Source organism: Saccostrea echinata, unplaced genomic scaffold (assembly GCF_033153115.1).
Source record: "Saccostrea echinata isolate AGI-Se365-2 ecotype Australia unplaced genomic scaffold, CSIRO_AGI_Sech_v1 ptg000064l, whole genome shotgun sequence".
Lineage (NCBI taxonomy): Eukaryota > Metazoa > Mollusca > Bivalvia > Ostreida > Ostreidae > Saccostrea > Saccostrea echinata.
The window spans coordinates 2,544,987-2,558,098 of record NW_026889813.1 but is presented as its reverse complement, the minus strand read 5'-3'; the positions used below and the strand labels follow the sequence as shown (position 1 = coordinate 2,558,098).

Sequence of the window (13,112 nt, the reverse complement as noted above, 5' to 3'; positions counted from 1 at the left end):
CCCCAGGTGTTAAAGTTTTAAATTAGAACGTGCAGCTTTGGTAGCCATTATTTTTGAAATAGCCTTAAACAGAATGGCATCTATGAATGTTTTCAAATTGTCCTGCTTTTAATTGTTGATAGTCACTTGGGTAACTGCTTGGAAAATTAAATTTTTCTACCTTTTCCTGGTTTAGTTGGCCCTTTTCCTCAGTCAGCTGAAGAGTTAGGACGTCGTCAATGGCATTATGAGCTGTAAAGCTTACTTCAGGAAGAAGACCTCACGAATGATTCCTGCCTGGCTATGATAGCTGACTGTATTTTAAATAAGTCTAAAGTTTAATGTGTCCAAAAGGTCACAAATCCCATTGCTGAATGCAGTCCTTATATATCTTGCCTTTAATGCGTTGTACAAAACATGGCAATCAAACCTCTTGATGTTGTGTAGTAATTAGTAATGATTTCTGCGGGAAAGTGGAAAAAAATGTTATGAAGTCTTCCTAGGCACTGTTTGGAACCACAAGACTTGTACTTACCTAGTCATTCATTTTGCAAAATTGGAAATGCACTACATTACAGAAGTTGTTGAACATGAATGAATCGCTAAAATGTACATAGAAATTACATGTATGCCCATATTCTAATTATTCTGTTCGTCATATCTAATATATTATCAAAGCGACACATCCTGAATAACTGTAGAGATCAAGGCTTTCTGTTTCTCTCACAATCTCCGTGAAAATTGCGAAGATGAGGTGATCTACCGAAAAAAACGGAAATGTGTATGTTTATATTTCTGATTATATTTCATGAATCTAGTTCACTGAAAACTATTAGAAGTACTACATTTCCATTAATTAAATCAGAAAATCATTGAAAATTGCTTAAGAAATATATTTATTTCAGCTTTTGTTTTACGACATTGCTTACAATTTTGTTTCCTTATGCGCGTCATCATGCGCAGAAGGCGCGAAAATTTGTTCAAAGCATGACCCCCGGAGGTAGGATGGGGTAATAACACGGAATATATAGGAGAGATAATCTGCTGATGATGAACAGCATATCCATATTGACTCGTTGTGGCCCATGGGCCTCTGTTTTTTAATTTCCTATTTCATTTCATAAATACTTTCCATGTTGTCTTCGACCAAATCCTACACCTAAAGTATGTATGATTCATTCAAATTTAAATTATTCAACGTTTGGATGCTTCTTACAAAATGGTGAACATGGTCCTGCTGTTTTGGTGAAGATTGTTTCTTGTCCTCAAGTATTATGTGAAATTTGGAACTCTGATTCGGCTCAACGCTAGCCCCAAGGGCTTAAATCTACTCTACACATCATAGGTATTATTACTTATTAACAAGATTTAGTGTGATCATGCAATTCCTTTTCAAGATTTAATACCGTGTGCTCCCTTGTAAACTTTAATCCGGTATTGTAATCTCAACCTATTCTCGAGGACCCGGATGATCTAAACAAATTTGAATGCAAATTACTTGAGGATTTTTGCATATTAATTTGCCTTCTCATGGCTTTGCTGTTCATTAAAAAAATCAAAGATTTCCTTCTACATATCTGTATTCCTATGAAAAACTTTAAATTCCTATTGTGGTCAAACCTACCCCCAAGGGATCATGATTAGAACGAACTTGAATCTACACTACCGCACTACCTGAGAAGGCTTTCCTATAAATATGATTAGTCATGGTTTTGCCGTTCTTTTCGAAATTTTTGCCGTCACGGTATCTCAGTCGGTAGAGCGCTCGCTCCGTGATCGGAAAGTGAGTTCGAATCTCGGCCGCGACTGACCTTAGTCGGTAAAAAAAAAAATAGGTAGCAACTGTTCCTTCGCCAGGCGCTCGACAGTTTGAAGTGAAAGTTGCGGGTCCTTCGGATGGGACCTTAAAAACCGAGGCCACGTGTCACGACAGGCGTATGCACGATAAAGATCCCTCATTGCTCAATGGCCCCGAGTGCCGAGTTAAGGTCTAAATTTGAAGCCCTTCACCGGTATATGGTGACGTCTCTACATGTATATGAGTGAAAAATTGTTGAATGGGACGTAAAACAACATACAATCAATCAATCGAAAATTCTTTTTTTTAATATTCTTATATAAAACTATTGTGATCCGACCCTAATGGTCATAATTTGAACAAATTTGAATGTGCACAACTTGAGGATGCTTCAATATTAATATGACTTCAAGTAATAGATTTCAAAAAGCTTGCCGTCACCCGCGTGGCGCAATGGTTAGAGCGTCTGCTCTTGAGTCGCGGAGTAAGGAGTTGATTCTTACGTCGCGGGTTCGAATCAACTGCGGGACGTGGAGAACAGTCCTTCGGATGAGACTGTATAAACCGAGGTCCCATGTCGCAGTAGGTGTTGGCACGAAAAAGATCCCTCACTGCTCAATGGCCCAGAGTGCCGAGTATAGGTCAAAATTTGCAGCCCTCCACCGGCAAGTAGTGGCGTCTCCATATGAGTGAAAAGTTCTCGAGAGAACTGTTAAACAACACAAAAAACAAACAAACAAAAAGCTTGCCTGACTAAATCAATCAATATCTATGGAACGTATACGCAAGAGAAATGCTAAAATAGAATCTATACATATTTTTTCCCGAAATAAATTACAGTTATGATTAAAGAATATTATTAAAGAATACAGTAGAAAAATAAACCATAACAAGTATCTTTTAGTCTTATTCCCCAAAATACCCTTTGCATGAAAGAATATTGTGTAGACTCTGGACTGGTCCATATACAATCTTGAAAAGAGTTAATGATATCACATACCATATTAGGAACACTCCAAAACAAAAATCTAAAACAGTGCACCATCAGTAGTTAAAACCACCTTATCGTGGGAAGCAGTCCTTCTATGGTTCTGTGATGATTGTGCTCATCCCTTATACTCCATTATTTTGTATTATTTTCTTTTGATCACCCCTTTCCAATATCAAATACTTTTAATATTTTTACAGATGCAAAAATACAAATGTGGAATATGCGATGCTGAATTCTCCCTGACAAGCCAGTGTGAGCGCAGCCCACAGCTAATTCGGGATATGGATATATGTGTTCCAAATATTGTATTGTTTTTGCCCGCACGGATGTAAATAATGGATGTCACAACTACTCTTTATAAATCGTTAGTTGATCCACATACACCTTTACAGGAGAGGAGGCGATTGAATTCGAAAATTTCCAGAATTCTAAACCTAAGTTTTGTGTACCATTCATGAAGCACATGCCGCCGAATCATCGACATTTGTTCAACAAGCCTGCAAAGAGAACAATTTGGACGGAACCCCAGATCCCTAAAAGGAGGAAGAGACACTCAAAGAGAACTAACGAAGAAAAGAAACACATACCTGCCCCTATGCAGTAGGAATTCTTTAATCCTCCTGTTCCATTTGAGGAAGAAAAGAGGGAATCTTTGTCATCTGAAAATATAGCAACAGTCATCTGAGTTAGACACAGGACGTCTCCAGTATCTCCAATTCCTCCAGACCCAAAACACCTAAACCATCACCTCCTGTAAAGAAAATTGTGGATCCTTTTCCAGAATTATTTAAAACCTCTCTGTCTAATACAAAGATGAAACTAACCAAATGGATACCCTTGCTGTTGACAGGCGGATGAAATCTGAATATTTACTGATGGTATAATTGATCCCATGGACAAGAATAATAACCACACACCCTGTTTTTGAAACGTCAACACAAATAGATTTAAGACAAAAGTTACGTTAAGGGACAAAAGTTACTCACATTGCTTACTATACAGTCACAAAAAGGACATAGTAATCCTCAACGTAGGAGGCAGATCTTTCCACACATCCAAAACCACTCTGCAAGCTGATCCATTTTCCATGTTGACGTTAATTACCTCCTCCGAAAACTCCAAATCCTCAGACGAAAACCCTAAGCATTACGTCTTTTTTTTGATTACTTAGAAATGACTCTCTAGGAGATCTTAAATGAAACGAAGTTTCTTAAATTGGATGAACACGGCAAACTAGTAGAAAATTCTGAAGATTCCTATTAGAAAGTGAACTCTTGTTGACCGTTCTGATTGATGATTCATCTGCAGAATCTTTGATAAACTTCTCACAGGAAGAGTAACCACAATTTTCAGGAAGGGTCTACGGGATAGAGCATCACCGTTGTTGTGAATTCTGCCAGCTTTGTGTTCAATTTGTAATACATATTGCGAAAGAAACTCAACCCCCAGCAATTCGGCCTTCTGGGTGTTTGAAATTTAAAAGCGAGGTCAAGGAGTTGTAGTTGGTTTTAAACTTAAATTTTCGGCCGTAAAGATAGTGATGGAAATTTTTGATAGACTTGACAATTGCCAATAGTTCTCGGAGAGTTACACAATATCGTCTTTCGGACGCACTGAATGTTTTGCTATAGTAGCCTATATTTTTTCAGTATCATCTTGTACTTGTGTGATAACACTTAATTTAAACCATTGTTAGAGGCATCTGTATCAAGAATGAATAGTTCTTCGTTTTAACTTGCTAGTACCCGCTCTTTGGTCTATGGTAGCAAACCACTTCGAGCTTCAAGGGTAGTAGGGTAGGTTTCCTGCAGTGAATACAAAATCTACGCAAATGCATAATTCTTGGCTATGTGAGTTGCTATGTTAAACTCACACATATCCACTTTTGTTAATTGATTTTGAATTTTGGTCAGAAACAAGATCTGTTGTATGCATTAAACTATCCATAACAAAAAATACTATAGTTTAATATAACTTACTGTTCTTGACTACAGTTTACAACTGTATATCAAATTTTACTTAGTAAATTAAATTATTTTTACTATGGATTTCAGATTTCTCCAATTCGACATGCACAGAAAACTGTTGTAAAATTTATACAAATAATATACAAATTTATACAAATAATATACAAATATACAAAAGATTTATTTTTTTTATATATTAAATGAATCTATTATTTGTATATACATATATTTCTAAATTTTACAACAGTGTTATCGAACTTAAGAAATTTTAAGCTTTGAAATCTCGAAAAAAATTATGTAATAAAGTTTCATAGTAAATCAAAGTATTTACTATAGTTTTGCAAGTTTTTGTTAGGGACTCCACCAATGAATTAGACCTTGCCCTACATTGGAAAACTCCTGATTCAGCATTAGGTAAATTCGGGCCCTGGGATTTTTTAAAGTTTTTTTTACATGAATGTAGCAGAATGCCAATTGAAAAGATTAAATGATTATTGGCAATAGAACTTTCCTTCAAACGATTGATTGTATATTGTTTTACATCCCATTCGAGAATTTTTCACTCACATAGAGACGTCACCATATACCTTCAATATACCTTCAGGGTTCAAATCTAAAGCTATACTCGACTCTTTGTGCCATTGAGCATTGAGGGTTTCTGTATCGTGCCAAAGCCTAACGTGGCCTCAATTTTTAAGGTCTCCGACGAAAGACCCGTGACTTTCACCTGTAATGCCCGGCACATGGCGAAGGAAATCAATACCTTTGTTTACGTCTTAGGTTTGACAAGTCGCGGTGAGCAAGAATCAACCCGGGCCTTTCGATCACGAAACGAACGGCCTATCATTAAGCTTTCGTGATCTTTCCTCTACAGACGAAGTGTGTTTGAAAAGAAAAGACATTTAGGCTACATGAACCAGTGTAGGGTCGGTTACAAGTTGTTTTTTTTTTTTCAAAGCAGTCGTTGTGTTGGGAATGAACTCCTTCTGAGAAAAGAACTCCTTCTGAGGAAAAATCTACAAAAACTTTCAATGCAGAAGAGACGGAGGAACATTACAAATTTGTGACAGGTTTAAAGCCAGATTTTCATATACAAAGAAGACGATAAACGGACACCCTGGGTAGGGCACAAAACTGAACACAACGGAAAAGGTTTCGTCAGAGAAGTTTTAGACAGATGCAAAAGGAACAAGAGGCACTGCAAAGCGGAGCATCTTTCAAAAGAGGACTTTTCTGAGAGGCCTGTTTCTTACAACACACACATCAAAACAAAAGAAACGGCTTTCTTAAAGGCAGTACACACAAAATTAATATTGACTGCTATTGATTCTTGATCATTATTCAACATCGGTAAACCTGTACAATTTAAATGATTATCATTATAACAATCACAAAACACGTTTTAATTATTGGTAACAATACAATTCAATAAAAAAAAATGAACGGGAAAAACAATAGGGGCATTATATTCTCCCGATTCCTGATTCGTCCTAAGGATCATTTGGGCAGCTGAGTTGCGTTTTACAAAAAGTCGCAAGTCGTAGACTTGGTCGTAAGACCAGTTTTAAGAGCTTCGACCGTTTAAAAAAGATTTGAGACTCGCAACTTACGATCAAAGTTGCGATTGCTTAAAGGGTTTTTATCACGTTTCAAAATTTTTTGATATGACAAAGTTTACATGCTATTAAAATCATGTATTTAAAAATCTTTGCTAGAAAATTAATATTTTTGATGTTTCAGCGATTCAAAGTTTGAATTTCTCATTATGCATATTTTGATCGCCGATGTTACGCGCCATTGCTCTGACGTCATAGGTGTCAATCCTGGTCAGGCGAAGTACTTATTGTGTATACAAAAGGGCTCATCTGTTGTGTCTATTAAACCTGTTGGAAAATAATTAAGTGATAATTGAATAATTGACAACTTGTGAGGTATAATTTATGGCTTTATGGTGCACAAATATGCACAAGAAAGGTTTTAGGAAGAATTTTTTCCCCCACATTTTCTGGACTTGGTCGAGAGATGAAAGGGGGGCCTTTCTCTGCAAATGCGATGACGTTTATCTCCATTCAGAACAATCGTTTATGCCCGATCGATCACGATTTTTTTTCTGTCCTATAAAACATTTTAAGGAAAGATACTTTTTTAAAAAAATAATAAATGACAAACACGCATTTTTTAAAAGTTGCACAGATTCTAGTAGGAATGTTGTGAACTTCGTAATGGCGTACGGCGCCATTGAAGAAGTGTCATTTCTAGTATATGATATTCACTGCTAGAACAGATAGAAGATATACAGGATTTATTTATCTATAATTAATTAAAATGATAATGAAGGAGAATTTAAAATTCCCATATTTATAAATGTTTATACGAAGTTAAACTTTAGTAATTCGTTCTATTTAGTTGAAGTCCCGAGTTGTCAACGGCTTCGTCTTCGGTGACCTCTCTCCAATTATCGGCATATTTTCGGGTTATTTCTCTCTGCTAGACGTTCAAACCTAAAAGATTGACCGTCCATAACCAAAGGAATATAGTCTATGTCAAAATTTCAACCGGCCATACTGTGCATTCTATTCATTTAGCGTAAAAATCTATTCCATATCTTTTTTCTTACGATAAGCTTTACTAGTTCTATTGACCATTGACACCTATGACGTTTCAGTACCACGTGACCCCTATCTAATTAGTGGAGATTTTTACTTCGAGGACCCTATATTACCGGCGTTTTATCGTCTAATTACGGCCGTTTTCAACATTATTTCATAATTAAACGATAATTATATGTTTCAGAATATAATAGTGTTTCATTTTTAAGAAATTTAGATACGTGATAAAAACCCTTTAAGGGTTGTCTTAAGTCGTACGAATTGTTGCAAGTCCCAAAAAGTTTTGCTGTTGCTATGGTAAATAATATCTTTTTAAAAACATGGCGTTATTTATTATTAACTAGTGCGAGGACAATAAAAATGTTCAAAGAAAGCCTCCTGTGTTCCGTGTAGAACAAATCCGCTAGACTGCATCGACGAGGGCATTTATCTCCAGCTAGGACCAGTTAACATTCCTTGCCATTTCGGAAAATTGTCGTCTGCACGTCAACGACGTCGGGTTTCCCGCAGTATAAGGACATTTTTACAGCTAATCGTAAAAGATTTCCACTACGACTTACGACGTCAAACTAAGAATTGGGATTTGCGACTTAATGTTACGAGACGTTTCGTAAAACGGTCCCACGATTTCTCGTAAGTTCGGCAAAATTTACGACTTAGGACTTGCGATTTGCGACTTTTTACAATTTTACAGTTAACTAAAGTTTTAGGTCTTAGTCGTAAGTTCTTTTGTAAAACGGGCCCCAGGACTCCATTGACGACCAGCTAGACCAGGACTTCAACGACAACCAGTCAGACAAGGATACAAACACCACATACCACCGACCATTTCAGGACACTAGGCCTAACCCTACAGACGACTACCCGGATCACATCAACACCGTTATCAACAATCCCATCATCCGCACCATGAACGATGATGATTACCAATCGCGCAAGCACCAGGGTTTGGATTCAGAGAATAAGGTATTTCACATAATGGTGTGTTTTCGGGTCCATATTTATTTATATTCACATTAACTGAATATTGAACGAAATTACGCGGGTTGTGTATTCATTCCGAATAGTTGCACGTATAACTTCCCACATTTACAAAGAAAGCATTTAATCGTTTGAAAATTCTGATAAACTTGTTCATTTCATTACTGAAATTCATTTTCAGATCGTCGAAGTCCGGGGGTCAATTTGGACCTTTCGCAATGTCCATGGACTTGCACATACCAAAAGCACAACTAAACGAGACATTTAAGTACATACCCAGGAATTTGCAAGCGACTCGGAGGATGACACCATGAAAAAGTAACTCATTTCTTTAATATCTTCAACAATTGTAATTATATTAAACAAGTGTAAATTTTAGAGGAGGAGAGCTGTCACGGTTCCAAAATTTTTCGGGTCGGGTTGGTTTTTTTCTGGTCGGTTATTTACATCTATTTTAAACCTTAATTTCATTAACTAAACTTGAAAAATCTTTATTTTTTACATTGAATTCACCTTGAAAACAAGTCTTAACCATGTCAACGTCTTGACCTCGGTGTTTAGGACTACTAGGCCGACTATAAGCTACAACATGACCACTCTTGTTCGTTTTGATAATTATCCCATCCTTTCGTGACAAGTATTTTGTAAAAGTTTCTCATATATAAACCAGACCCGAACCGAAATCCGGAAAAATAGAACCGAACCGAACAACTTGGACGGCGGTTTTCGATTATTTCGGGGAACCCCTAGGGACAGCCCTATAGAGGAGATATGTTTATTTGTAATTATATAAGGGAATCATGGAGAAAATAAGTAAAACATAATTGCATACTTCATAACAGTATTCCCGAGTGGTCACAGATACAGATGCAACAGTGATTAAAATATGTGCAAAGATGGGAGTTTCCATCGCCCCGGAAGACATCAATCACACACATCCGATTGGAAGATTTTGTTTGTTTGTATGTTGTTTAACGTCCCTCTCGAGAATTTTTCACTCATATGGAGACGCCACAACTTGCCGGTGGAGAGCTGCAAATTTTGTCCTAGACTCGGCACTTACGGCCATTGAGCAACGAGGGATCTTTTTCGTGCCAGCACCTACTGCGACACGGGACCTCGGTTTATACGTCTCATCCGTCCCACAGTGAGATTCGAACCCGCGACATGAGGATCAACTCCGTACGCCGCGACTCTAGAGCGAACGCTCTAACCACTGCGCCACGCGGGCGACTCCGATTTGAAGACGAAATCGAAATAATAAAATGCAAATTATCTTCAAATTCATAAGCTGGAAGATCAAAAACAAAGTGTACAGTGCCAAAAAACAAGAGGCCCAAAGGCCTTGAATCGCTCTTCCGATAAACTCTACAACCTGTACAACCTATCACTTCTATTTGAAGCCTCTAAGTATCCTGTACATTTAGATAAATCCTTGAAATTCCAAAGGTAGGTCATAATGACCTACATTTTAGATGAAACACTCTGAGAACCCAATACGATTCTAAGCCAATTAGTACCTGAGAGTTGGTCATAATGACCTACTTATCACTTGTCATTCTCTGAGGATCCAAGATGCATCAACTAAGTTTGATGATTCTAAGCCAATTAATACCTAAAATATTTTTAAAATTATAACCATAAAATTTCAAAAGTAGGTCACAGTGAGCTACTTCTCAGATGACATACTCTGAGGACCCAAGATGTATCAACTGATAAAGTTTGATGATTCTAAGACAATAAGTACCTGATATATTTAAATAAAGCCATAAAATATCAAAATGAGGTTCCAGTGACCTCCTTTTCAGTCGACTAACTCTGCAGACCCAAGATGCATCAACTGATAAAGTTTGATGATTCTAAACCAATTAGTACCTGAAATATATAATTAAAGCCATAAATTTTCAAAAGTAGGTCACAGTGACCTACCTTTCAGTCGAACTACTCCGAAGACCCAAGATGCATCAACTGACAATGTTTGATGATTCTCAGCCAATTAGTACCCAAAATATTTAATTATAGCCATATAAATTAAAAAGTAGATCACGGTGACCTACTTTTCAGTCGACCTACTGTGAGGACCCATGATATATCAACTGACAAATTTTGATGATTCTAATCCAAAGAGTACCTGAAAATATTAAATACAGCCATAAACTTTCAAAAGTAGGTCAAGGTGACCTACTTTTCAGTTGTCGTACTCCATAGACCCAAGATGCATCAACTGACAAAGTTTGATGATTCTAAGCCAATTAGTACCTGAATATTTAATTATAGTCATATAAATTGAAAAGTAGGTCACGGTGACCTACTTTTCAGTTGACCTTTTTTGAGGACCCAAGATGCATCAACTTAAAAAGTTTTATGATCATAGGCCTTAAAATGTCCAAATTATGCCTCTGAAACGCTTTGAAATCGAATGCCTGCAAAGTTCAAAAAGTAGGTCACTGTGACCTACTTTAATTTTTTTTACATATGTTTTATGACCCCAATATGCATCATCTTGCAAGATTTCATGATTCTAAACCTCTCGGTATTTGAATTAATGACCTTAATTGTTTTGAAAAAGATTAGCCATAAAATTCAAAAAGAAGGTCAAGGTGACCTACTTTTTAGTGGACGTACTCCGGGGACCCAAGATACATCAACTGACCAAGTTTGATGATCATAGGCCTTAAAGGACTTATTGCATACTTTCAAAATCTTTCAAATTAGATCAATTTTAACTTCTTTGTATCAAGAATAATTAAATCGGTTCATTTTGGTGCCGCTAATTAGCGGATATTTAGCAAATTAGTAGGTTTAATTATACCCCTCCGCTCGATCGATCTCCAGTTAATTAGGTAGGGTGTCACGTGGTACCGTGACGTCATAGGAGCCCTTTTGATAAGCTAATTCTATACAGTAAGAGATAGATACTGTCAAAATTTATTGCAATGGACAACGAATATACCGATATTGATGATATTCCTGGTAATATTAACATTCAACCCTACATGTTTGAGCCACCTCCACGTCCGAATGTCCAGGAAAGCAGCGAGGAAAGCGATTATGGCGATGAGCATGATCATGGACATCGCCGACTAAACACTTTTTGGTCAGTATTAAAGTAGCATCGTTAATTTATTTTATAGTTTTCATGACAATTTTGCATTTTTAGTTAATCTACAAATATTTTATCTTATTTAACACAACGAAACTAGTTTATATATCGCTTAATTCAACAGTAAATGATCCGATATCTAAGAACTGTTGTAAAACTTGCGCACAAGATGTCTTATCCTTGGTTTTCAATTTAACACATATTCTTTCTTATTTTTAAACATTTAAAACAATATAAAATTAATGTCTCATTTATTTTTGATAAATGTATAAGATCATACCAAAATTGCTAGCGATTTTGCTCCCCTTCAAATTGGGGATGGAGGGGGGGGGGGTCAATGAATGGTACAGTGTTAGATGTCATACCAAGTTTTTAATTTCAAGTTTGAATCAAGTTTTGGGAAAAAGTATGGCTTTTTGCAAATCACTGCAAATTCTAAATTTTATTTTCATTGCTTAGGTGCGAGTGTGGATCCTGTCAGCAAATGGGGACAATAACTGAATGTGTCTGTTGTGTGGAGCTGCCAGCCATAAACACTAGTTTTCGGGAGTCAAGTGACCTAGAATGCATCACTCATCATCAGACATTCATAGACAATTATTTAAATGTCAGAGTCCTTGAAGTTAGCCTTCACGACTACATTCAGAGAGAAGGGCCCCTAGATGACAACGAACCAATTCATGAGTAAGAAAATAAGAAACTTTATATTCAATCTTTAATCAAGATAGTATTGAAATCATTATCATGAATAATTAATTGATGAAATATTTACAGCAACATTATTTAAAATCATAACAATAACAAATGATAAATACTTCATATCAATAACTTATCAATAACAGTAAACAAAAACAGGAACAAATAAAATTCAACATATATACATCTAAACAAATTATAATAGAGCATTTATTTTTTTTTCAGAGTTTATCGACATATCGCCTGTCGACGATTTGTGCTATGGATATGGCACAGACTTGGAAAGGGCAATCGAAAAGTTCTTCCGGCATGTGTGGTTTCCAGGATAAGACACACGTTCCCATTTGAGACCTACGTTGGATTTCAGTACCCTCGCCCCGATTCCTAACGCTGTCGAGCAAATCTGGTACGGCGGGTGGTAACCAACTCTTGCTTGTCAACTGCAGTGTACGCTGATGTTAGGGATGGTGGCTGATATCCAAGGATGGCCTTTCCATCTGCTGTGGCTGCAGGGTATGATGGAAGTTGCAACCGTCGTTCCACAAGGCTCAGCCGCAAGAAGTCCACATAGTCTGTGAAAAGTGACGAGAAGATGACTATATTTTCAGTATGCAAATCATTCAAAACGTGTTCATTTTATAATCTTATATGTATATATTTTTAAATGATTTTCAAGTTTCTGTTTTAATTTTCAAGTATAATGCCTCTAGGAGCAAATGAAATTAAATTTTATACATAGAGTTATGTGTTTACATTGCTTTGAAAGCTTAAAATTTATGTCCTTACTTTAGTTTACAATGTGTCTTACCATAAGTAATGGGAGTCTTGTGTGGCTTGACAACAGCATGTTCCCCCTTTTTTCCTTTGTGATAGCTAAGCTGCCAAGCTGCCACTGTAACTCCCCAGCCCTGGTCACAGCTTGATGACGCTGTCCATTCCCGTTAAGATGTAGAGCTGCCACACGTTAAGATGTAGAGCTGCCACACTC

The 13,112-nt window shown here is 36.7% G+C and overlaps 1 protein-coding gene across 1 annotated transcript; it reads left to right on the top strand.

Moving 5' to 3' along the window:
- The first annotated feature begins 11,261 nt into the window (after nucleotides 1-11,261).
- LOC133175673 (P2X purinoceptor 7-like) lies at nucleotides 11,262-12,512 on the top strand. Its single transcript, XM_061310780.1, has 3 exons — nucleotides 11,262-11,422; nucleotides 11,888-12,112; nucleotides 12,350-12,512. The coding sequence occupies exons 1-3, from the start codon at nucleotides 11,262-11,264 to the stop codon at nucleotides 12,510-12,512; spliced, it is 549 nt and encodes a 182-aa protein (XP_061166764.1).
- The last annotated feature ends 600 nt before the right edge of the window (nucleotides 12,513-13,112 follow it).